This window comes from Nyctereutes procyonoides, unplaced genomic scaffold (genome assembly GCF_905146905.1).
Source record: "Nyctereutes procyonoides isolate TBG_1078 unplaced genomic scaffold, NYPRO_anot_genome, whole genome shotgun sequence".
Lineage (NCBI taxonomy): Eukaryota > Metazoa > Chordata > Mammalia > Carnivora > Canidae > Nyctereutes > Nyctereutes procyonoides.
In genome coordinates, this window is record NW_026575024.1 from 29,794,852 (window position 1) to 29,820,050 (window position 25,199).

The 25,199-nt window shown below is 44.9% G+C and overlaps 1 protein-coding gene across 3 annotated transcripts in view; it reads right to left on the reverse strand.

Moving 5' to 3' along the window:
- Positions 1-4,127: 4,127 nt before the first annotated feature.
- Positions 4,128-25,199, reverse strand: part of DNAAF9 (dynein axonemal assembly factor 9) — a 142,521-nt gene continuing 121,449 nt past the window's right edge. For 2 of the 3 annotated variants that reach the window (XM_055300540.1, XM_055300531.1), the window contains exons 30-37: positions 20,074-20,209; positions 17,150-17,236; positions 12,952-13,058; positions 12,581-12,655; positions 10,655-10,860; positions 9,295-9,360; positions 8,118-8,211; positions 4,128-7,512 (exon numbers count right to left, since the gene is read on the reverse strand). In XM_055300540.1, coding sequence (XP_055156515.1) covers positions 7,400-7,512; positions 8,118-8,211; positions 9,295-9,360; positions 10,655-10,860; positions 12,581-12,655; positions 12,952-13,058; positions 17,150-17,236; positions 20,074-20,209 — 884 coding nt within the window. In that variant the 3' untranslated portion in view covers positions 4,128-7,399. Of the gene's footprint in view, positions 7,513-8,117; positions 8,212-9,294; positions 9,361-10,654; positions 10,861-12,580; positions 12,656-12,951; positions 13,059-17,129; positions 17,237-20,073; positions 20,210-25,199 lie in introns of those variants that run through there. The other variant, XR_008661222.1, reaches the window with a different exon arrangement.

A 25,199-nucleotide genomic window follows, 5' to 3' on the forward strand; every position in this document is an offset into this window, starting at 1 on the left:
GCACATCCTTCTCCATCGCTTCCCACTTTCCTGCCAGGGCCCCATCTCCCCGGCCAGACGGAAGCTCCCTGAGAGCAAGGCTGTGTTGCCTTCCCCCAGCATAGCACGCAGTGGAGGAGGTGCTCAGTAAACCTGTGCCATGTCTCCACCTATAGCTCCCCAGTTCTCAAGCCAGCGCAGCCTTCCATCCTCCACCCTGCTCTAGTTTTCCAGCTGCATGTAATAGGGGGCCAGCCGGATAGCCCTGATTCCTGATGGCTCCCTTCCTCTCACCCCAGACTCCTCAGTCAGGGCACCAAAACCTTTTATTTCTACTTCTGGTCCCCCCATCCCCCTGCTTTCCCCTTCCTTGGACCTTTGGCAAGTGTGGCTCCCCACACCTCGCAGCCATCAGGCTTCCCTGGAGTCATTTGGGGTTTTACAAGCCTCTTGGGGTTCCTGCTGCCCTGACCAGCCTTCCTAGCCCCTCACAATCCTGGGAAGAGGGATGTTGTTCCCACATTATCCCTTGCTGATGCTGGTGGCCTGGGGGAAGGAACCTAGTCTCCACTCAGCCTCCTCTCCTGTGGGCATCTCCAAGCCCCATGGGCAGTGGGTGGAGGGAGACCTTTTAGTGCTCAACTAATACAGCATTAAACCCTCTCCCTGTTGCTCTCTATCCATACTGAAAGATCTAAGCTCCTATGAGGGCAGGCAGGAGGGCAAGAAGCCCTGTGGAGGCCAACAAGGACCTCCTCCCCTTAGCAGGACATCTCTTTGAGCCACCCCTGACCCCATCAACTTACAGTCACAATCTAGAGGTTGAAATGGAGTCTTTTTAGCTAGAAAATTCCATGAAGTCTTGGTTATCAAATCATCTTTCCTCTTCCTGTTGTCCTTATTTTGCTATTGTACATTCATCCAGGCATGAAACTTTTTTTTTAAGATTTTATTTATTCATGAGAGAGAGAGAGAGAGCGGCAGAGACATAGGCAGAGGGACAAGCAGGCTCCATGCAGGGAACCCACTGTGGGATTTGATCCTGGGACTCCAGGATCATGCCCTGGGCCAAAGGCAGGCGCTCAACCGATGAGCCACCCAGGCGTTCCCAGGCATGAAACTTCTGAGTAAATATGTATAAAAAGTTTCTTAAAGATTTGCAGCCATGTGAGAGAGAGAGAGACAAAAAAACCCTCTTTATTAATATGGTAAAAGCAGTAATAATTGTAGGCTAGAATGGACACATACATTTTATTTGATTAGCAGCTTTTTAAATTTATTTTAAAGACTTATTCATGAGAGACACAGAGAAAGAGAGGCAGAGATACAAGCAGACTCCATGCAGGGAGCCCAACGTGAGACTCGATCCCAGGACTCCAGGATCACTCCCTGAGCCGAAGGCAGACGCTCAACCATTGAGCCACCCAGGCGTCCCTGAATAGCAGCTTTTAAAAACAGATTTATAGCCATTTATTAGTTTGACATAAAATGTATTGACCCTGATCCCTTTTACTAAATTATTTTGGCTGGTCACTTTAGCACTTCAGAAGCCTGGGGAAAACAGGAATAATTTGTGGATAAATTTATTTTTCTCCAAATTTTTGGATAATAAAAAAAGTTTTTGGAAGTGTTTCACAACATTGGGTTTTTTTCCACTTTGGTTTTTTTCCACTTCTACCTGGAGGTCACCCCCTCACTCCCGTCTAATTAATCATTTTGACTTGTCAATTGTTCCTTCAGAATCACTCTCCAGTTAGTCCTCTTCTCATCCCTGGCAGTGTGGAGCAATGGGTCCACCCCCACATTACAGTCTATATGATCTTTCTTTCCTCTTCTTTTTCTTTTTCTCTTTTTCTTTTCCTTTCTTCCTTCTTCTTTTCTTCTTTCTCTCTTTCCTTTTTTTTTCTTTTCTTTCAAGATTTTATATTAGTTATTCATGAGAGACAGAGAGAGTGGCAGAGACACAGGCAGAGGGAGAAGCAGGCTCCCTGCGGGGAGCCTGATGCAGGACTCGATCCCAGGACCCTGGGATCATGACCTGAACCGAAGGCAGACACTCAACCACTGAGCCACCCAGGCGTCCCTATTATTTAGGGGAAAAAAAAAAAAAGATTCTCAAAACATGTTCCTGTGGAACATCGGTGTCCCTGAGTATACTAAGGCACTAGAAAACCACACAATGGTGGTCTTTTCTCAGTTTGCAGGGGGCAATGGTCCTATTGCAGAGAATGTTTTTGATGAAAATATTTTTTCCCTCTGGTTAAAAATCACTACCACCACAAGAGGACAACTTTGTGCTTGCTATCATTTGTACTAGAAAAGACTAGCAGAAAGCAAAATTTAAAAATCAAGTATGTATTTGATTTTAACAGAGAAGCTCAGAAACGGCCTGCTATGCGGGTCTAGGGAACAAGGCCTGTTTTGAGGGCCTGAGATTCCCCAGTGGGCCTGATATTGGGGAGCCCTTGCACAGTGACCCATGGTCAGGCCAGTCAGAATATTCCTGACCATTGTGACTGGTTCAGGGATGGGAATGTGATCCCAGACTTTGGTGCTGCCTCTGGAGGAGGCTGGGTCTTCCCTTTAGGGTGTTGGAGCTGCTGGTTGCATAAAGGAAGCTCACTGCTGCAGGGGCGGGGAGGGGGTAAGGCCACCAAGTATGGAGAGAGGCTCTGATGACATCTGAGTGCCTAGGGCCAGCTTGAAGCTGGGACCACCCTAGACTCTTCTTACAGCAACGGAGCCATGCCCTTTCCATCATGGGCTGGCAGTGGGGCATACTGCCATGTTTCCTTTGGGCATGACTGTTTCCTAGACTGTGTGATAGAAATGAATACATAACTATTTCTTGTGCTCCCAAGAGGGCTCTGTGATACTCCGCAGCTCCACCTGAGACCCTCTGCTCCAAGTCACTTCCCATCAAGTGGGGACAGGCCCCTTTCCCAGTTTCAGGCTTCCTGGCCTCTGAGTCTTCTTGGCCCTCAAAGATCATCCCGTCCAGGAGCACCCCCCCCCACATGTACTGTTTCCCCCATCTCCCTGAGGACTCTGAGGGTCATCCCGAAACCCTGGTGGTTTCCTAGCAATTCCAAGCACAGGAGCTCCTCAAGGTTCACATCTGGCCTTGCGGGACTCCAGGTGGGAGACTCTGGGGAAGGGGGTTGTTGAGGAAAGGGATGCTTCTGCCACCCCCTCTCTCCCAATTCTCTGGGTTTCTCACATGCAGTTTTGCCTTGGTTTGTACATGACTACTTGAGTGCACAGAACCTCCAAACCTCAGACTACCTTCCCCACCATCTGAGGGAGGCTGCCTGCAGAGGCTGCCTCCTCCCCTAGGGCCAGATCTCCATCCCCCTGTGGAGCCCTTCTCCTGTCCGGAGGCCCCTCGCCTCAAGAGCGGGACAGAAAGCAGGGTCTCTGCTTGGCAATCAGCTCTTTCTCCACAAGGCCAGAGGCCAGAGGAGGGTGTGGGTGGCGCCTGCCTCACCGGCTTTGGGACCCCTGCCGCTCTCGGAGAGGGGTGCTGTGAGCACTCTGTTAGAGATACGGGCCTGTGGGCGGCCTCTCTCTGGGTGGGCATGTGTGGCTCCCAAGCTCCTGGGGCAGGGCAACATCAGAGCAGCGTCCTGGAAGGACCCTGAGCCAGGGCAGTGGCTCGGGCCCACCCCTCCACCCCCTGGGCCCTTCATTTTCGATTGTTCCCATTTGTAAAGGGGTAACAAGGGCCATCTCATGGAGCTTTGGCTGGAGTTACCTGGGGCGTCCAGCTTGTAAAGCACCCTGGCCAAGTTGGGGTGTGGGTTGCGAACTGACACCAGTGCCCCGCTATCCAGGAAGAGCACAAGGTCAGCCATGGATGCAGCTCCTCCCAGGGCCCCAGCCAGCTTCCTTGATTCCCTCTTTGGGTTCTGAGAGTCGAGAGTGCCCGCTCCCATGCAGGGGGGTCTCTTCATGAACCTTACCCTCTGTGAGCCTTCTGGGGCCTGGGGGTGGGAATGTGTGCCCCAAGGACCTCTCCCCAGCTGCCCAGCAGAACGTTTGTTTCCCTGGGAGGCCCAAGGAAGGGCTCTAGTCCCAGGGGATTGGCCTTCCCAAACTCCGCCCCACCTTGGGGCTGAGTCCACAGCAACAGGTAACAGTGCCAGGTCTTGCTTGTTCAGTGAGTTTATTGGTCCTTAGCATGATATCTCAGTTACCAAGGTAAATTCACATACACAACTGCAGGTAAAAACATGTAAAATAATATAAAAATAAATTGAAGGCTACTTTTATATATTTACTGAATTAAGTAGTGTAATAAATACTATAATAAGCAAAAAGCTTCAATCACACAATTCAGTTTCACTGAAGTTACAGTAGTGTTTGTAAATATGAGTTTTAAAATTTAAGTTACAAATATTAAAGCACTGAAAAACTAGTATAAAAGTGAATTTTGGCACGTAAGTGAGCTCTTCTGTCATTATTTGACAACCTGGGACAAGGAAGCCTTTTCTCACCTACTTTTTGAGGTACAACTATCCAACTAGGTCAGCAACATGCTGGAATACTTAATAGTTTACAATCTTTGAGTTAACTTTTCCCTTTTGAGAAGCCCAAAGAGCAAACCCAGAGCTTATTACTGTGCAAAAATTCTCCAAAATCCTAAGAGAATTTAGGAGGGAACTTTTTCTTGCTACCAGCAAGGCCCAGTGTCCTAGCCTCAGGTCAGAGAGCCACAAGGGCTCAGATGGGGCCAGTTGGACTCCTTGCCAGCAGTCCCTTCCCAGGGTGATCCCTTTTCTCCAATTTCTGCCTCCTTCTTCCAATCAAAAAAAGAAAAAAAAATCCCATATCAAAACGTAAAATAACCCATAACTTCAGCGACTTCAATGTTATCACACTCACTCTGGGTGATACAAAACTGAAGCTGCTAATAGGAAAGTTGGCAAAAAGCACGTAAACCCCTGGAGGACTTCTGCCTCTCCCTAAGGAATCTACTACACCTGATGTCGCTGCTGGGTCCCTGGCATCCACTCCTAAGGTCAAAATCTATAACACAGTGTCATGGCCCTTCCTCTGGAGACAGCCTAAGACCCTGTCCCTCCACCTAGAGCTCCCAGAGGAATCAAGTGGATATTAAAACTTCACAGTCAGAACCCATAGGCACCCAGCAGGTTCTAGAAGGGGCAGTGCAAGGGGGGAGCATCCTCCCTGCTTCAGTCCTCAAAGAGCTTACACAGCTAATGTGCCTCTTCACCAGGGGCACAGCAAGTGTGCCCCCAAGGAATGCCCTTTCGCCAATGTGCCCCTTTACACTCCCGAGAAAGCTGAGGAGCGTCACCAGAGGCCTCAGCCAGTTCTGCCTTTTTGGCTTTGGAACTTAACGTTTTGACTTTTTTCAATCACAGTTTCATATTCAAGTTGAGGTAATCACAGTATTCCCTCTAACAGCAGAGGAATTGGGACAGTGGGGCAAGTTGGTGAGAGAGCATTTCTGTGGACAATGGTCAGAAACCAAGACCACCACGTAGTAGAGCCCCACGCAGTGGGAAGACCCGCTTTTATGTGCGGGCTCTGAACTCTCTTTAAAAACTCTTTTGTGCAGCAGCCAGGAAATGGCTCGAGCTCCTCAATCTAGAGCTTTCATTTAAAAGTTCACAGCAACCCACTTGGAGTAAATGGCCTATGGTTCCCCTACCCTCCCCACCCACCCCACTTCACCTTTTTCTAAGGCTGCTCAAGTCTGAGTTTTTAAAAAGAGCTCGGTAGAGCTAAAGGAAGCTACAGTAACTCATTGCTTATTTCATCAATTGCACTTAAGATCTATGTTATTGATTCTGAAGTAGAGACAGGCCCACTATGGAACCCCAGCCGCTGGCCAACCAGAAATGAGGTGTTCCCAGACTTGGGCTCCATATCTGGGCCCTTGTCACCACCAGCTTTGGGAGCTGGAACTGGAGTACATGGGCCTTTTCAGAAGGCTTTCTTCATGCAAGATTTCTTATTGAGTGGTATTTGGGGTTTTGTTCATTTGGCTTCAAATACAGATTATTTTTTTCTAATACAAGTACATTTTATTGACAAGCCCTTAACACCTGATTTGCTACTTGCATGGAGGCCTCTGAGTGACCAGGCACATAGGCCACATGTGCTCCATCCTTTCTTAATCTCTCCTCTGTGCCAGGGGCCATTCTCAAAAACCCCTCTACATTACTGGAAACTTTGCTGGTTTCATCTATGTGCTTCTTCCTAAGACATGCAAAAAAAAAAAAAAAAAAAAAAAAAAAAGTAAAATTCAGAAAGCATTTACAATCTAGGCTGCTGAGGCGCTAAAGTCCTAACAGGCATCACCCAAATATCAGTGCCTGTGACCCCCCCCTCCCCCATAGTGATTCTGGACGTCAGGTATGGGTACATTTGTAATTCCCCTCTGCTTTATGGTTCAGCTGAAAACAAAGCCACTGGAAGGCTTTCTCAACTGGATATTGGAATTCTTTGAAACAATGCTTGGGGACATAAGTTTCCTGAAGTTTGTGGCTGAAGACCAAGCCTTCCCTGGCAAGGCTCAAGTGAGGGCTGGCTGCTGGAGAGTAAGCCCCCTTCAAGGAGGCTCCACAAGTGATCAGAGCCCTGGGACTAAGAGTAAGCAGTTGCAAGATGCTCCCCTGAAAAGTAAGGTGAAGCATCATCAGAAGGGCTGAATGAGGCAAACCAGAGTGATGCCATGAGGGGAGCACAAAACCAACCTCCAGGGAGACTGCTTATAATAATTCAAAAGCCTCATGCCTCTGGAAAGCAACATGCCTTTCCCCTCAGTCTATAAGGGGACATCCCTTCATCTTAGAATAAGCTGTTGACCTCAGCCCAAGCTGTGGCTCTGTGGGTTGGGCTTGGGCTACTCCCCTGGGGCTACTCCCCAGGGCCAGCAGGGCCAGCTCCTTCAATGCAAGGGGCCTAAGTGGGAAGGCAGGCATTCCACTGGGAACACAGTTCTCCTGGGGCAGTGTCTGAGGCCCAAAGCTTGTGGTGGCTTGGTCCTCTAGGCATGGCCACAGTTCAGGCAGCCAGGGTTCCTTCTACATCCCAAAAGCTCCTCTGTGTACAAATGCTGCTCTCTGTCACAGTGCCTCAATAGCCCAAAGGAGGTACTGTGACGAGAGACCAAGAGGTTCTGGGCTGCCAGCCGCATACACAGGGCAGTCCTTATCTGTATCCTCCATGAGCCCCACCTCCCCACCCCCTATCAGTGGTGCAGGTGATGCTCTTCAGCGCTGTGTGGAAATAAAGACAACATGCACTCAAGCCAGTATACAAAGGCCAAGAAGAACAAGGACAGCCCCTTTAGGGAGGGGCCTCTGGGAGAGCTGAGGTTCAGTAACCCCATTTCTGAACGTCCACCTTTAGGGTGAACATTCTGCAGTATGTATGGCCCAGCCTTCCCCTAGGGCTTCTGTTCAAAGAGGTCATGGTACTCCTGCTGATCCAGCTCCCGGTTATACTTCTCGATTTCCCGGTTGGCTTCTTCCACATAGTCATTCATGAACTGGTCCATAACTTGGCATCTCATTAAGGAAGAGAGCCCTGTGCCAGGAGGACAAGGGAGACTGCCCAGGCCCAGAGGGATCTGTGGGCAGGTGAGTGCTCAGCCCACACAAAGCCTACCTACTGGGATTTTTTTATATACTGGCAGCACCACAGCTATAGAGAAGAGGTCAGGGTTGGCACAGGTTCCTTCTTGAGGCGCTAGTGCTGAGCCCTTCAGCATTCATGAGCACACAGCAGGACTCCTGTCCATTTTCTCACAGGTTAACTATTGTAATCACATCTAGTCTCCAATTTGTCAATTATGATCCTGATGACCACAGAACGTAGGATGTCACCAGAGCTACATTTAAACTACAACCCAGAACGCAGGATGTCACCACAGCTACATTAAACTACAACCCACAGGTGTATTAGCAATCGCTGAATGAAGGCAAAATTATTGTTAATGACATTAGAAGGCCAAAATGAAAAGCCTGCCTCTGTGGCTTGCTGTGTGTTCCCAGAACGCAGCCTACTCTAGGGGTTAGGTTGCTGTGGCTCCAGCAGACACCCACCCTCTTTATGATCAGGCTTCCACACACCCCCAACCTTCCCACCATAGATTCTAAGGATACGTGGATGAAAATCAGTCTTGTCACCAAAGAAGTTGACAAACTGGCTGCCATTGTAAAAATAGCCCGCGGGCAGGGGGTCCAGGTGGCGTTTCACCTGTAGGAAAAAAGAGTCCTGTTAAAATGATCTGACCACTTTCTATCAATTGCTTATTTATTAGAGACAAATAAACAAGCCTATGACCTTAGCATGATAGCCCATTCTGCCCCATGGAAGGCTAGACATGTGAGGAAATGGCTCCCACAGCAGTCCTCACAGAGTAACTGACAGAAGGAACTCTGGGAGCTCCTCACGGGATTAAGCTCCACTTGTCCTCAGTGGTACTGGTTTGATAACATACCCTTCGTTAGCTGTCTCTCCTTCATTCTCTCCCTTAGTTTCCCACGTCCCTGCTAGTGTCTCCTAGAATCACTTCCAAAAGTAAGCTACTTGTACTCAAATCCATGTTGCTCCAAATGTTCCTTTGGAGCAACAAGGACTACAAGGACTGCCTTCTGAGGTACCCACAGTCTCTTCTCCAGAGCACCCAGGGTTGCGCAGGACAGAAGCTGGATATGAAGGGACCTCCTCAAGTCCAAAGCAGGTGCTCCTGGAGTCCCAGATCCTCTCCCATTCACTCATTACACTACGGGAAGTGATACAGCCTGTGCTGGAGCCTGGACTCTGTCCCTTTTAGCCTTTGCCTCCAAACCCCTCAGGAAAAGGCCCCAGTGAGGTGAGGACTGGGGAAGAGGCTGGGATGGGGGTCATCAAAGCGCCTCTCCTGCTGGTTCCAAGATTCTACCACCTGCTTATCAGCAGCTTCTGGACCTTGAGTTCTTCCTGGGCCCTGTTGCTTTATCTGTGGTTTATCTAGCACAGATGGATGGGAGGAGAAAGGACTTCTGTGCCTACTTCAACAGCATGTCAAAACAGGACTTCACATCATCCCTTCCTCCCACAGGCACTGCTTCTCCTCAATCTCATGCCCAGGTCACATGAGAGGTCATTCTATCCTCTTCCTCTCTCAGGCTACAAGGCTGGATGGGCTAAGGTTCCTCTACACCCAGTTTCCCTCTATGGCTTGGGAGAAGCAAGACCTCCAGAATGCCCTACAAAGAGCTCCCTCACTCAGGGGATCCTAAAGGATGGAACTGTGCCAGCCCAGAAGGATAGCTCTGGGTTTCTTAGGGGACTCACGTGGATGTTCCTGATCTCCTGTTGGGTCAGCATCCCCCTGGTCTTCAGGGCTTTCCTCTGAGGCTTCTGTGTAGAGATATAGGGAGGGAGGGGTCAGGTCCCAACAGAGCTGATGGAAGTACATGAACAGGTGAGGGCTCAGGGCTCTGGGGACCAGTTACATGACTAAGATCCCAGAAGCAGGGAAAGACAAGCATAAGCACTCTTATGGCCTGGACACAGTATCCTGACTGTCTCCCCTTAAGGAGACCGCTTACTACCACAGAACGCTGTGTGCCAGGGCAAACAAGCAGCAGAGGAAACACTAGTGCTTTTGCAAATAGCAGATCCTCGACTCTAAACCCTGTCAGTGCCAGACACGCAGACAAAGGGACAAAAGGAAGTCCCCTGGTCAACTATTTAGGAGTTCATCCAGTTTATCTGAGAAAGACATAGCCTACAAGTAGCCATTCCTCAGTATAACAGACAGGTTTCAACTAAGCATCTACAAAGGATCCAGGCAGGGCCCAACCAACACTATTTCCAGAATTCTAAGTCAAGGTAAACCCCTGAGGCTGTGCTAAGAGGCCTAGCACCCAAGACTTGTATCATATTAGAGGATTTTTTTAAAGCTTTTATTTATTCATGAGAGACACAGAGAGCGGCAGAGACATAGGCAGAGGGAGAAGCAGGCTCCCTGTGGGTAGCCTGATGAGGGACTTGATTCTAGGACCCCAGGATCATAACCTGAGCCAAAAGCAGACACTCAACCACTGAGCCACTCAGGTGTCTCATATTAGAGGATTTTAATTCCAGTCTGGGTTTTATTTTTCTTTGCAGTACTGGGCTAAAGATGCTTGTGGGCCTCTACAGGTAAGAATCTTCTTCCCTGCACCTGTTTCTAGGGCCCTGGGCTCACTGCTATCAATCCCTGAAGTCTTGGTTTGCAAATCGTTGTAAGCATATCTTTGTGGCCTCTCTTTTCTAGAGAGAGTACCCAAGTATAGAAGGATTCTGGGCTCAGAACACAGGACAGTCTCTGAATTAGGTTCAGCTAAGAAAAGATATTTTGCATTCAGACCACCAGGCTCACCCAGGATCCACATGGAACCACGAGGTTTCACCCAGGTCCCGGTTAAGACACCTAATAACTGCAATTTGCCTTAGCAAAAGAATTAGAAATGGCTGTAAGAATAGGTCTGCCTTGAGGTTACCCTGAGTGGCTTCCTCTCACTCTCAAAGCATCTCTGAAAGTGCTGGCTGAGCCTGTGACAGGCAGACCAGGAGAGAGGTCACGGAGGGGCTCCTAGCCCAAGGCCAGGAGCAGCTCTGGGTGTGCTGGGCACATCTGTGCCAAATGTATCTGGGCTTTGGGAACCACCTGCTTAGCTGACTGCCGCAGCCAGTCCTTGACACTTTCTTCCTTCAGGGAGCAGCCGATGAACACAAGGTAACACTCCTGCTGCCCGCTGCTATCTTGAGGTGTGCTTCTGGAATCGGGCGGTGGTGAGGGTCCCTCCAAAACCGGGACAATGCTCAGAGAATTGGCTAGAGTGTTGTGGCAGACCTCCATGGCCCTCTCAGAGTCTGCAAGGAGAACACACGGAGTTCCTGAGTCCCGAAAGGATAAAGCTACACTCAGATGTAATGTGTCGATGGTTGGGGACAGATTCCTGTGACATATGCAGGAGGGAGAACTGCCATGATTGGTGTCAAGTTAGAAAAGAGGAAGTAAGAGAGGGAGGAGCAATGTAAATTTCTGGCTTGGTTGATTTGGTAATCAGGTGGACATCACTAGCCCAGAACTAGAACAGAAGGGTACTATGAGAGGAAAGCCCCTTTGGTCTCAGTGGAGGCCTGAGACAAGCCAAGGGAAGAGGCTGTCAACATACAAGTGCTGCAGAAGGGTCATGTGATAGGAACAGGAGAGATGGGACTGGGCTTATTGACTGAGAAGCCAGGGGCTTCTTAGACTGGAGACATAAGGGCAAGGTCCCCCTAAAAAGCAGGGTGAGAAAGGGATCTAAAACAAAGAGAGAATAACTTAAATAAGAAAGGGGCCAAGAGAAGGTCTAAATAAAGAGGAATACAGGGTGAGAGAGGGAAGGAGGTTTTATGACCTCTGAAGCAACTGGGGGACTCTATTGGAGCTTAAGTAGGCTTGAGTATGGGGCCAAAGTTTCAAAATCAGTAACATAAATTAGGCCAAAGGCATGAGTTAAGGACCCTGAGAGATTCTTTTGTATGGGTGATGTCATCTATTTTTTTTTTTTTTGGTGTCATCTTTCATCTGAACTCAGATGGTTCCATGTTTACAACTCTCAGTGACTCCCTATGGCAGACACTGATGGTTGCCTGCCAGCATCCCACTCTTCCTCCAATACTAATTCCCTAGAAGTCATGGCAACTCAACTGTGGCCAAAGAGAGAAGTCTGTGGAGAAGTGGCAGGAGGTGTTTCAATAATTGGTGTCAGTATTGATAAAACCACCCACAGGAAGAGCCTATCCTATCAGGTGGGTGTTATGTTTGGATATGACACCTAGACCTGTAGAACTACCTGGCAATGAGAGGTGGGAACCTGAGGGCAGGCTGACACATCAGAATAGAATAATACATATTACCTGTGTCCTCTGTGGCCTTGCTAACACCTGCTAGCTGAGTTGAGGTTTTCTGTTATAATAGCTAAAAATGCCTTAATAGAGATATTCCCATTAGGTGTCAATCACAGTGAACCCTTCCTGGTTCTTGCAATGTGCCATGGTTCCAAAGCACATGCTGTGCCTTTTCCCCAGAATATTCTCCCCTTTCTCAATGTTGAGTTGAATAACTCCTTGTTTTGAGGCCTTCTCTGATCTCCAGCCCAGGATGGACAGACTTCAGATCATGAGGGTTCCAGAAGTCTAAGGCTGATAAATAGGGAGAAGGCAAGTGAAGCCTTGAAAACTCTGGCAGCAATGGATATGGAGCTGAAGAGCTTAGCACTGGGGCAGCTCCGAGTAAGAGGTCTAAGAGGCCATGGATGGCTTGAAGGGGTTGGGGGAAGTGCGAGTCTCTGGAACAAGGAAGTCAAGGAGCTGTGAGGAGAGGTCCTAAGCAGGCCATCCAGGGGAAGATAGGACATATCCTCCACTGTGGAGCAGGATCTACAGAAAGGTGCGGGGGTGGGGGGGAGGGCTAGAAAAGCCACTGGTGTCAAGCCCAGATGGGAGGGTTTTTGAGAGAGTCTGACCAGCATCTGTGGGAAGCTATGAACCCATATCATGAGATATGAGCATTCAGGACTCCCATATCCAATTCCCCAGTTACCTGAAAACTTCACTTTGCCCAGGATATGGTAGATGTTTCCAGAGAAGGGACTTGGCTTGATGGAAGACTGAATTGCTGGTGGAAGAAGAGGACAAGTTCAGGGCACACAGCTGGGAGGGTTGGGACTGGGAAGGATTCCCACTAGAGGAACCTGGGCTCACAGGTTCTCCCTCTATCAGACCCTCCGCAGGGGCTCTGCCACTATTCCCAGGGGTGGGGCACTCCCGGGTCCTCAAATCCCTCTGCCTGTTTTTGGACCCTAATGGTGAACAGAAAACATAGCACACGTAATACTAAAATGGTACCAGGAAGCAGGAACAACTCTGTGATACTGTTTTATCAGGGTCTGAGACATGTCAATCAAGGTTTACCTTTACACTTGGCCACGAAGCGAGTCTTCTCCAGGGGGCGACCAAACCATACGCAGATTTGAACCATCAGTGGAAAGACTGATCCAGCATCAAATTTACCTTCATACCTAAAAGGTTTAAAAAGTTCTAAGTACAAGTAATTGGGGCTTTGAGTTTTGTTATATATACTGCTCTGGGATGAATTACGTTATCATTTATCCTGTAATATTTGGGTTGTTTCTTATGTGCCTTTTTGGGTACAAAACACTTGTTTTAAATACGTGTATGTCTCTTTCAGCTTGAGACTGGGAAGCATGGTTGCACATAGAACCGCAGGTCATCTATCTTTGAAGCCTACCAGTGTGCCACCTGAGATTGGGGCTGACACCCTTAGAGCTCTTCCTCAGGGCCTCAACTATATCCCACCATTGCTGAGGGCAGTTTAACAGACTGTACATTTGGATGTGCACACTTTCCAGAAGGAACTAAAGAGCTGGGGCACCTCTGCTCTACTTTCTGTTTTGAATTCAGCAGACTTCATGCCAACCACAGACTTATTAACAAGTTCACGAATACCTGGCTGGCTCAGCTGGTGGAGAATGTGACTCTTGATCTTGGGGTTGTGAGCTCAAGCCCCACACTGGGTATAGAGATCACTTAATAATAAAAAAGTCTTTTTTTTTTTTTTTTTTTTTTAAGATTTCACACTTATTTATTTGACAGAGAGAGCCAGAGAGCACAAGCGGGGGTAATGGCAGAGGGAGAAGGAGAAGCAGTCTCCTTGCTGAGCAGGGAGCCTGATGCAGGGCCTGATCCCAAGACCCTGAGATCATGACTGCGCTGAAGGCAGGCACCCCTAAAGAAAGTCTTAAAAAAAAAAAAGAAAGAAAAAAGAAAAAAAAGAACATGCCATATTAGAGCATTTAAAAAGTTTAAGTTTATATTATGGAAAATTTCAAAGACATGCAAAGACAGAGAGTGCAATAAATCCCCAACACCTAACTTCCAAAATTATGGAATTGTCATTTTTTTTGAATTATTCTTTGAGATGAATCCCCATGATAGAATCAATCCAGGAAAGGTTGTAACCACCTCATGGGTAATAATTTACACCACTCCCAATAGAAGAGTGTTTCAGTTTCACAACAATTCCCCCAGCAATGATTCTTATAGATATTTTTGGTTAAGTGTTACAGGTGTCAATCAAAACAACAGTAAGCCATCATTTTACATTTCTGAATATTACTAAAATGGAATTCTGTTATCATGGCTGGCATTTATATTTGTTCTAAAGTGAACTGTCCATGGGTACCTGGGTGGCTCGGTCAGTTAAGGGTCCAGCTCATGTCATGATCTCAGGGTCTTGGGATTGAGCACTGCTTGGACTCCACACTCAGAGAGGAGTCTGCTTGAGATTCCCTCTCCCTCTCTCTCTGTCCCTCTCCCTGCTCATGCATTGTCTAAAATAAATAAAATCTTAAAAAAAAAAAAGTGAACTGTCCACATCTATATGAACTGGGTTGTTTTTCTTTGGTATCAAAATAAGCTTCTCAAATATTATATTAATGCTTTGCCACATATGATGGGAACATTTTCTTCCAGTCCATTATATTTTCTTATTAGTTTCCTTTGCTTTAAAATAGCTCTACCGATTTGAATTTTACATCATATGTATTGAGAATAGCTTACTCCTTATGCTTTCTTTAAAGTAAGGTGCTGGCATGATAATTTTGTAATACTGACATGTTCACTTGCCCTCTCCCCACCTAAATAAGTCACGGGAGACCATCTGCTTCTCTGGCTCTTTGTTCAGGGCCTGAATCCTTAAGGAAATTGGGAGGGGCCAAGGGAAAAGTGAAGGTTTCTTGCAAAACTAGAAATAAGCCTTCTACCAGAGGAGATGGGGATGGGTCGATGAGCACAGAGAGGGTTGTGGGAGGGGAATGGCTGAGAATCTGCACAGCACAGAGCTGAGCACATCCAGAGCTATTCACTCTGAGGTGGTGGGTCCTGATTCAGTGAGGGAAGGGAAAAATATACAGGGATATGTAGGAGTCTCATGGCTGCCACCTTGTTAAAAGATTAAATTATCTGAATCCTAGGAAGGGATTCAGAAGGGGGAGAGCCTGAAGGGTGACTCTAAGGCCCCTCCATCTCTGATTCTCTATAAGCATTGATCTTCCTGGTAAAGATAAGGCTTCAGACTTTAGATTCATAGAGGTTTCTAATGAACCTTTTATACCTGGCTCTCTCTTGGATCATTCTACCTCCAGGAAAGTCTGTGCCCTGAGCTGGGTCACATGCACGATGCCCAGAATGAGTCACCATGGACTAGAGAATGGGTGCTTTACTAGGCACTAGGTGGAGACAGCAGGAATCTCACGACCAGGCCCAGAGGTGTGGCAGGAAAAGGGTCAGTAACTGCAGTCACTGGAGAGGAAGGTTTCACCTCAGAAGCTCCATCTGTTTCTTTTTAGCTAAGATATAATTGTCTTGTTCAGGCATAAGAAATGATCCACCTACCCACTATTTAAGCAAGTATGATGTAACTCAAATCGGATGTTCCTTCTAAGAATATGCCTCAATCTTCAATTTCACAAACTGGATTTTTTTGTTTTATCAGCATAGTGCAATCAGTTTTTTGCTGGTATAAAACACTGGTGATGAAAGGGGTGATATGGAAGACATAGAGAGGTGTCTGGGGGAAGTGAGTAAGGATAACAAAGATAATCCAAATCAACATAAGAGAATATGTTTGGCCAAGCTTTAGTAACTGTCTTTCCCAGAACTTTTTTCTTTTTTTTTTTAATTTTTATTTACTTATGATAGTCACAGAGAGAGAGAGAGAGAGAGAGAGAGAGAGAGAGAGGCAGAGACACAGGCAGAGGGAGAAGCAGGCTCCATGCACTGGGAGCCCGATGCGGGATTCGATCCCGGGTCTCCAGGATCGCGCCCTAGGCTAAAGGCAGGCGCCAAACCACTGTGCCACCCAGGGATCCCTTCCCAGAACTTTCAAGAGAGCAGAACAATCCATTCTATACAGAGACAAGCACAACATAGTGTGAGGGCTCTGGAGTCACACAAGCTGCATTTGAAATGCAGCTCTTTCACACTTACTGGCTGTATGAATTTGAATATGCCACTTAACTCCTCACTTCCTCACTTACCTTATCCTTAAAAGAAGGAAAATAATGGACCCTACCTCATAGGCTTGGTTTGAGGATTAATGAGATAACACAGATAGAGCTCTTAGGGCACTTTCCAACAGAACTTTCTGTGATGGAAATGTTCTGGATCTATGCTGTCCAATGTGGTAGCTGTTGGCCACAGGTAACTACTAATAAGCACTTGAAGTGTGGCTTGTATGACTGAGAGACTGATTTTACTTAATTTTTGTTAATTTACATTTTATTAAATAGCCAAATGTGGCTGGTGGCTACTGTCCTGGGGAACTTAGAACAATGTGTAGCACACAGTGAGTGCTCAAGTTATACTGGCACTGGCATGACTACAGTACCCTTGGCACTCTTTCCTCCTCCTCTCCCTTTTGGAGGAGAGGTTCATGTACTTGGGAGTCTGCAGGAGAGAATAAACATTCCCTGGGCCACAAGGGCAGGGAGCCTACCTGTCAGGGGGGACCCCTCAGAGGACTCACTGTATTCTCAGAAGCAACTCTTTGGCCATAACTCCCTGGTTCCAGGCCAGCCATCTCACCCTCACTAGAGGCTAGAGGAAACAAAGGACACGGTGTGCTTGGTGCCCACAGGGCCACTCCCTAAGTCTCAATATCCAGTAAGGCTCCCAAGTTGGAGCCCAAGATGTGTGGAGCAGTGGGCTACTGGTAAGACCAGCAGTTGAGGGATCCCTGGGTGGCGCAGCGGTTTGGCGCCTGCCTTTGGCCCAGGGCGCGATCCTGGAGACCCGGGATCGAATCCCGCGTCAGGCTCCCGGTGCATGGAGCCTGCTTCTCCCTCTGCCTGTGTCTCTGCCTCTCTCTCTCTCTCTCTCTCTCTCTCTCTGTGACTATCATAAATAAATAAAAATTAAAAAAAAAATTAAAAAAAAAAAAAAAAAAAAAAAAAGACCAGCAGTTGAAGGGACATGGCAGGCCATCCCACCCTCATAGAACACTTGAAATGTCACTTTCTTTTTTTCTGTAAATGATTAAGTCGTTGCATTTACAAAGAAATCTTAGTTACTTTTCAGTGATGATACTTGCCAGCCAGGGTACATTAAATATCGAGATCGTAGCATCTGAGGACTTGAAAAACTATTTTCTGAGAGAATCAGCTCAATGTCTTCATTCCTTTGAAAACATACAGAAAAACCCAGGTTAACTAGGACAATCAATCTTCATCTACCCATTTTGCTTCCTCCTCTCCACAGATGCACCAGCACAGCACATACGCATCCACTCTTCTCTCTTACCACACACCTAAAGTATACCTCTCCTAAGAACAAAGACATTTTCTTTTAGAACCACACTATGATTATCATACCCAAGGAATTTAATACTGTAGACCAGCAGTACTGGTAACACCCGGAGGCTCATCAGAACACAAGATCCCAGGTCCCATTCCAGACCCACTGAATCAGAATTCTTTTTTTTTCTTTTTTTAGAATTATCATTTTTATAAGATCCTAAGAGATCTATATGCACATTAAAGTTGGAGAAGTACAAATCTAATTCATTTTCAAATTTTCCCTGTTTTGCCAGAAAGGCAACCCAGGATACAATCAGGGAATGCTTATCGAATTTATAATCTCTATTTCCCTTTAAGATAGAATAATTCTTCCAATTTTTGTTTTGTTTCTCATGGAGCTGACGTTTTTGACGATATAAAACCGGTGCCATTGTGTCCCACAATCTGGATTTGTCTGGTTCTTTTCTTATGGTTAGATTCAGTCAAACATTTTTGGTAAGATTAATATCCAGGTGAGGTTGTGTCCTTTCCAGAGCATCACACGAAGGAGGCACATAATGTCAGTCTGTCCACTTAGTGATCTTGCTAAGTTTAATCACGTAGTCAACGTCATGTCTACTAGATCTCTCCACTGTGAAGGTACTTTCCTCTCACTGGAAGCACGAAGTGGTCCATGCAGTGATACTTTGAGACCAGTTCATATCCTTTTCATCAATAATCTGTCACCCATGCTCTTAATATCCACTGATGATTCTTGCCTAGATCAAGTACTATATTATACCAACAGTTACAAAGTGGTGACTTTTTAGTTCTATAAATATTTATTTATTTATTAGTGTTTAAAGAGATTTGTATCTTGCCTGTCCTCATTTTTTTAGTATCACCATGGACTCATTTTATATCATATGCTATAATTTGATATTACATTTGTTTTCTCTTATACTTAAGTTGTCCCAAATTTGGCTAGTGAGAGCTTCTTGAGCTAGCTCCAGTATCGTTTTGATATATCTCTACTAACCTTTGGGTACCTTTTTGCTTTTTTAGCACGAAATGTACCAGGTTCACCTTGGACTTTCCCTGCCCTAAACCTGCAATCAGCCAATTCTCCAAGGAGTCCTGATACCTTATATTGGGAACTGGTATATAGAAACCAAGATCTGGCGGTAGAGGTGTTTATTCTACTGTGGTATTAATATTTCTGATCCCTTTCAATGGGAAGAGCTAGGAAATATACATTTGTTTTGAAATAATTAATTTATATTGACTTCCACAATTCAAATCCACCATCCACAGGGTTTTTCTTTTTCCTTTTTTTTTTTTAAGTTTTTATGTTTTTTTTTATTTATGATAGTCATACAGAGAGAGAGAGAGGCAGAGACATAGGCAGAGGGAGAAGCAGGCTCCATGCACCGGGAGCCTGACGTGGGATTCGATCCCGGGTCTCAAGGATCGCGCCCTGGGCCAAAGGCAGGCGCCAAACCGCTGCGCCACCCATGGATCCCTCCACAGGGTTTTTCTTCACCATTCTCATTTCATATTTATAATCTTTCTTAGCTAACAAGTGATGTTGTTTGAAATCAGGATTCCAACAGAGGATTATGTTTAAAAGTTACTTTAATTAATTGGTGTGTGTGTGTGTGTGTGTGTGTATGATTGTTATTACTTTGATCTACAGATGGATTCACTTTTTTTTTTTTAAAAGATTTTATTTATTTATTCATAGAGACAGAGAGAGAGAGGCAGAGACACAGGCAGAGAAGCAGGCATCATACAGAGAGCCTGATGTGGGACTCGATCCAGGGTCTCCAGGATCATGCCCTGGGCTGCAGTCGGTGCTAAACCGCTGCGCCACCGGGGCTGCCCCGGATTCACTTTTTTGTTTTTAGTTTTACCCTTCTTGGTTAATTTAATTTCTGAATATGTAAAATATTTTACATTGCTCAAAGTCAAAATTATATAAAAATATATACCTTTTGGTGTATCTTTGTTGAGCAAATAAATATGCTAAATGACCAAATGTTTTCTCTTCATACACACACACACACACACAAAGTCAATCAATTCTCTATTTTTAATTTGTAATTTGGATTTAAGTCCATGAAGTAAAAAGGTCATTTCTCTATGTTCTCTTGGACATTTCTTTCACATCTTAACACAAGGAATATTGAAAGAGTCTTGACTTCATCCTTTGAAGGCATGAAAATGTGAATGTATCAAAATAAAATATCTCTGGGTACCTGGCTGGCCCAGGTAAAACATGCAACTCTTGGTCTTGGGTTAAAAGTCTAAGCACCATGTTGAGTGCAGAGATTACTTAAAAATAAAATCTTGGGGCATCTGCATGGCTCAGTTGGTTAAGCCTCTGACTCTTGATTTTAGCTCAGGTCATGATCTTAGGATCGTGAGATAGAGGCCCATGTCAGGCTCTGTGCTCAGCATGGAGTTGGCTTGGAATTCTCTCTCCTTTTGTCCCTCCCCTTGCTTATGTTCTCTCCCTCTCTAAATAAACAAAATCTTAAAAAACAAAACAAAGTATTTCAAAACAGTACAGGATACGGACACATGAGGTCCTCTTGCTGATTTTTACACAACATCAAAAGCACTTATATAAATGTGTAGGTCTTAGATACAAATGAAAGACCCTATGGGCCATTCTGCCAGGGTTCTGCCTTGAGAAAGTGGCTGGTCCTATAGGATAAAGTAAACTTGGTAAGTTTACCTGGTGACAATCCCATTTTCTGCAAGAATGAAGGCTGCAGTAGGGTTGGCAGCCCTGATGAGGCTCTGCAGCTGCACAAGGAGAGGGTGCCTCTGCTCCATGGTGTGACTGGTGAACACCACATTACTCACCAGGCCTGGGGAATAAAACCAAGAACGGCTCAGGCTTTGGACTCCTGACTGGGGCTGAGGGCTCACACAAATGAGCCATTGCTCCCTCCCTGATCATCCCTTCCAGTTGACACCCCTGACCCCCAACACCTGCACCCCTGTCACTGCCACTTCTTGGAGTGAATGACCTCAACCCTGTAGCTGCCTCACTTCTTAACCTTCTCTACTTTCTCAATTCTGCTCTCCAGCTGACACCTGGAGTTTCTTCATCAAAGGGCCCTTTCTACATCCCTTATATTTAACCTCTTTGGGAACCTGTGCCACACACTGTTACCAGTTTAGGCCAAAGACATTTATCAAACACTAACCACATGTCAGGAACTCACCATTAGATTCTCAAGGAGTGCACAGCCAAGGAGTCACTCACACACACATACAAAATTCCAAGATAAGTGCTAATACAGATATTCACATAGTCATACAGTAAGGAAGAGTGGTGCAGACAATGAGGGATTGTGGAGTGGGTAACAATCCCTCCCAACCCTTAGGAAAACCTATGCTACAGAGAATCTGGAAATCAGAGAAGTTAACATATCCTACCATGCCACCATAATTATAAGACCTCTTCCATACTCATTCCTGTTTTGACATAGTTATGATCAGAGCATATACATCATTTCCACTATAAGATCACTTACATTTTTATTATTCAACTATTTTTCTTCACTTATTAATATTATGAAAACTTCAGAAATACACAAAAGTTTTTAAAGTAACACCATGAATTCCCATGTGCCCATTACTTGGCTTCAAGAATTAACAACACTTAGCTAACTGTATTTCTTTCATACCATATACCAGCCTTTTCCCCTTTTCCCTGGATGATTTTTTAAAAAGATTTTATTTATTTATTCATTAGAGACACACAGAGAGGGAGAAGCAGGCTCCCCTCAGGGAGCCTGATGTGGGACTTGATCCCTGAACTCCAGGATCACGCCTGGAGACGAAAGCAGAGCTTAACCGCTGAGCCATCCAGGCATACCCCCTGAATGATTTTTTTCCCCCCCTGGATGATTTTGAAGTCAATCCTAGACATCCTATTATTTCATCCAAAAATATTTTAGTATATATCTCCATAAAATAAGGACCCTTTAAAAAATTAATAAGTAACACATTCAATATAAAAAATATAGCCTATGCTTAAACTTCTCTGTCTCATTAATGTTTTCTTAGAGTTAATTTTTTAAACCAGGAACCAAAGTCTACACATTGTATTTCATTAATATACCTCATAATTTTCTTTTAATCTTCAGTGTCTCATTTCTTTGTAATTTGTTGAAAAACTGTGTAAATTTCTGACAATATGGATTTTGCTGAGTGTAGCCTTATAACGTTGCTTTTACAAGCAGCTAGATCTCTTTTATAGATTCAATCTTTTTTAAAAATAATATTTATTAATTCATTAGAGACACAGAAGAGAGAGGCAGAGACACAGGCAGAGGGAGAAGCAGGCTCCCTGTGAAGAGCCCGATGTGGGACTTGATCTCAGTACCCTGGGACCACGACCTGAGCCACAGGCTGACACTCAACCACTGAACCACCCAGGTTCCCTATAGGTGCCCTATAGATTCAATCTTTTAAAATATAAACGATTTTAAAAATTTTCTTCTTTAACTTTTTAAAAAAAGATTTATTTATTTATCTTAGAGCAAGGTATAGGGGCAGAGGGAGAGAGATAAGGCTTTTTTTTTTTTTTTAAAGATAAGGCTTTAAAAAAATTAAATTCATTTTAGAGAGAGAGAAAGAGAGAGAGAGAATGCCTGAGAGTAGGGAATAGAGAATCCTGAAGCAGACTCCCTGCTGAATATGGAGCCTAATGGGGGCTCCATGCCAGGACCCTGAAATCCTGGCCTGAGCTGAAACCTGGAGTTGGCCATTTAACTAAGCCACCCAGAGACAGAGAGAGAATCTTAAGCAGACTCTGGGTTGAGCACAGAGCTGGACACGGGGCTTGATCTCATGACCTGGAGATACCTGGAGATCAGGACCTGAGGTGAAATCGAGGTTGGGAAAAAAAAAAAAAAAATCAAGAGTTGGCCTCTTAATTGATTGAGCCACCAAGGTGCCCCCCCACTTATAGCTTTTTGCTAGATCTAAATCACTGTTTCTTATAATGTCACTTTTAGACAAAACCTATCAGCTTTCCTACATGACAGATGGGGAAGCTGGTATATCTCAAAGTGCTCTTTTCCACTTTGCCATCACATTCTGATTGGTTATATTAGTAATTTTAGTCCCTCCAGTGAAAGCTTTTATACCTTTAAAACTAACTATATACTAGGAATATACTTCACTCTTTATAACGATTTTACAACTCTAAACTTTACTCATCTCCTACTTTGGAAGATATAAAGAGAGTATCTCCTGCTGCCTCCTTGTTATTCATTAAATAGAATTTCATTTATAGGTTTTCAAGATTTTCAATGTTTATATTTATTTTGTAATAGAATTCTCATGGGTATTATCATTAACTCTATATCTAAGATTAAATTCTCAACATTAATTTTTTTTAATAGAGACTAGCTTTTATAAATGATTAGTTCCTAAGTGGTTATCTCTAAATTACAGAGACTTCGACTTTGTAATTGTAGGATCCTGAATAATGAATATTCAGTATAGAGACTCTATACTAATACTAATTCAGTTGAGTGTGTAGTTAAAAAAACAAACAAATAGCTGTATTTAGTTTTTGAGGGCAAAACTCAAACAATATAAAGAAGGTTTCACAAAGAAAATAAATAAATTACCTTCCTCCCCAGCCACCTATTCCTTTCCCTGGAGGCAATTACTATTATGATATCTTCTTCCAGGATGTGCTTTGTATACACAAGTAAATGTGTGTATGCCTTTTTTTCTCCACAAATAGTTCCATCTTACACTGTTCTGCACCTTGTTTTTTGACTTAAGCTCTTTAACTTTTTAATTTTGGTAAAGCTTGCTTTTTCATTAAAACCTTCCCTATTACCTTACCATCTCAATCCTTCCCTCATGCCACCTGGCTCTCTCCCCTTCTCTAAACTATAAAAGCTCCTATGAATAACACAGGTGGTATTTAAAATAAGGACTCACAGTCTTATTTATCTTCTTCATAGATGTAAAAAGAAGCATAATGTAAAAATTAAAACACGGGTTTTAGAGTCAGGCAGACCATGAGTTGAAGTGGCATTCCACTAATTACTAATGAATGACATCAGGGGCAAATTGCTCAACTTTCTCTCTGAGCCAAATTTCCTCCTCTGTTAGATGGGAACAGTAACACCCGCAGGTTATCAATAAATGCTTATCACAGGACCTACAGATAGTGAGAACTCATTAAATGCAACTTACAGCCAACACCACTACCACCATCCTCACTGTCAGCAGAGCAACGGCCTAATAATGAGACCTCTACATGTACACTGGGGGGATCCATTTCTCAGACTGACAAAATCCATTTCTATTTTAAAGTTTTTAAAAATTTCTGTTAGGAAGCTTTAAAATAGACCATCTTCAGCCACAGTGTCACAGCATCCCAGCAGGAAGCTAGGTCATGTTACTCCCACCAGTAGAGCCTGCTGAGTCCATGGTTTAAACAAGTGGCCATCACTAGATTTAAGGTGACTTCCAGGATCCTCTAGTCTGAGGCAGAAGTAAATGATACTTTCTTCCTCTCACTACTCATACTAATGAAAAAAGTGTTCCAAAATTGCTAAAGACTGAATCTAACCTCATAAACAGTCCAGATGCATTCATGATCAGGGAGCAGGGATCTGGAGGTTCATGCCAATCTTGTTACCATGGGGAAAAGACACACACAGTTAGTTATACCAGGTGCTTGGGACCACAGACACCAGACCAGGACTTACAGCTCACCTGCTGAGCACAGAACCTCCTCGCTAAGTGCTTATGGACAGTTTGAGTATCTATCAGTTCCTTGGTTCTGAGATGTAGGTCCTATTCTTCTCAGGTATCTGTTAGTGCTCAGCTACTAAGCTGCCCTTAGGTCTCTGCACAGTGTTTGAGAGACCTCTCAGGATTCAAGGATGAGTTTCCTAAATGGTCTTCTTTGACATCCAAGTGCTAAGTACAGCTCTGCCTCCTCCTGTCACTTGGTGAAAGGCTGCCCAGTTCCCGAAATGTGGGCTGTGGAGGCACCTGAGTCTTCCTCCAGGCCTGGTGAGTGCTAAAGAAATCCCTGCTACCGTTAGTCTAATTCAGACTACCGGTCTCTTTGCTAGGCCACTGCTTATTCTGTGCACTTTCAGGCTTCTCTTACTACAATTCATTCTAACTAATGTAGTCAGAGCATTCTTTCAAAAAACAAAATCTGATCATATCATTTCCCTACTTAAAACATTTCAATGCATTCCAATGACTGTAAACTTCTTGGCCTGCCTGATCTATCTGCCATGCTGTGTTTCCTCAGCCCTGGGTGTGCTCTGGTCACCATCAGGCCTTAGCTATTGCTGTTCCTTCTGCCTGGAACCATCTTTCCCCTCCTCTTTTTTGGCTCAACTCTTCCTCCAGGCTGTAGACAATTTGAAAAGCACCTCTTCCAGAAGCCTTCCCCAACCTCCCAGGGCTGGCTACAGGCATTGGATACAGATTTGCTGAATAAATGAACAAATGAATCAAGTGTTATAAAAGATACATGCAACCTGATTTCCAGGGCAGCTTCTAAGCAGCTAAGCTGTGGGTACTCACATGCCAGAGTTTTTCCCACTTCTAAGTCTGGGCAAATCCCATTCATCAAACAGCCATCTGAAAGGTTTCTAAGACTTACTGGTATATATACATTTTTGATAGAAAATTCATAAACTACAAAAAGGTATTCAAACCAAGCTTCTTTGTTCCTCCTCTGGCACCCTGAGTCCTAGTTCTCCTCCCCAGAGGCAACCACTGACAACCAGATTTGGGGTATGCTTTCTCAGATAGTCTATGAAAGTATATAAGAATATACAGAATCACATTTTTCTT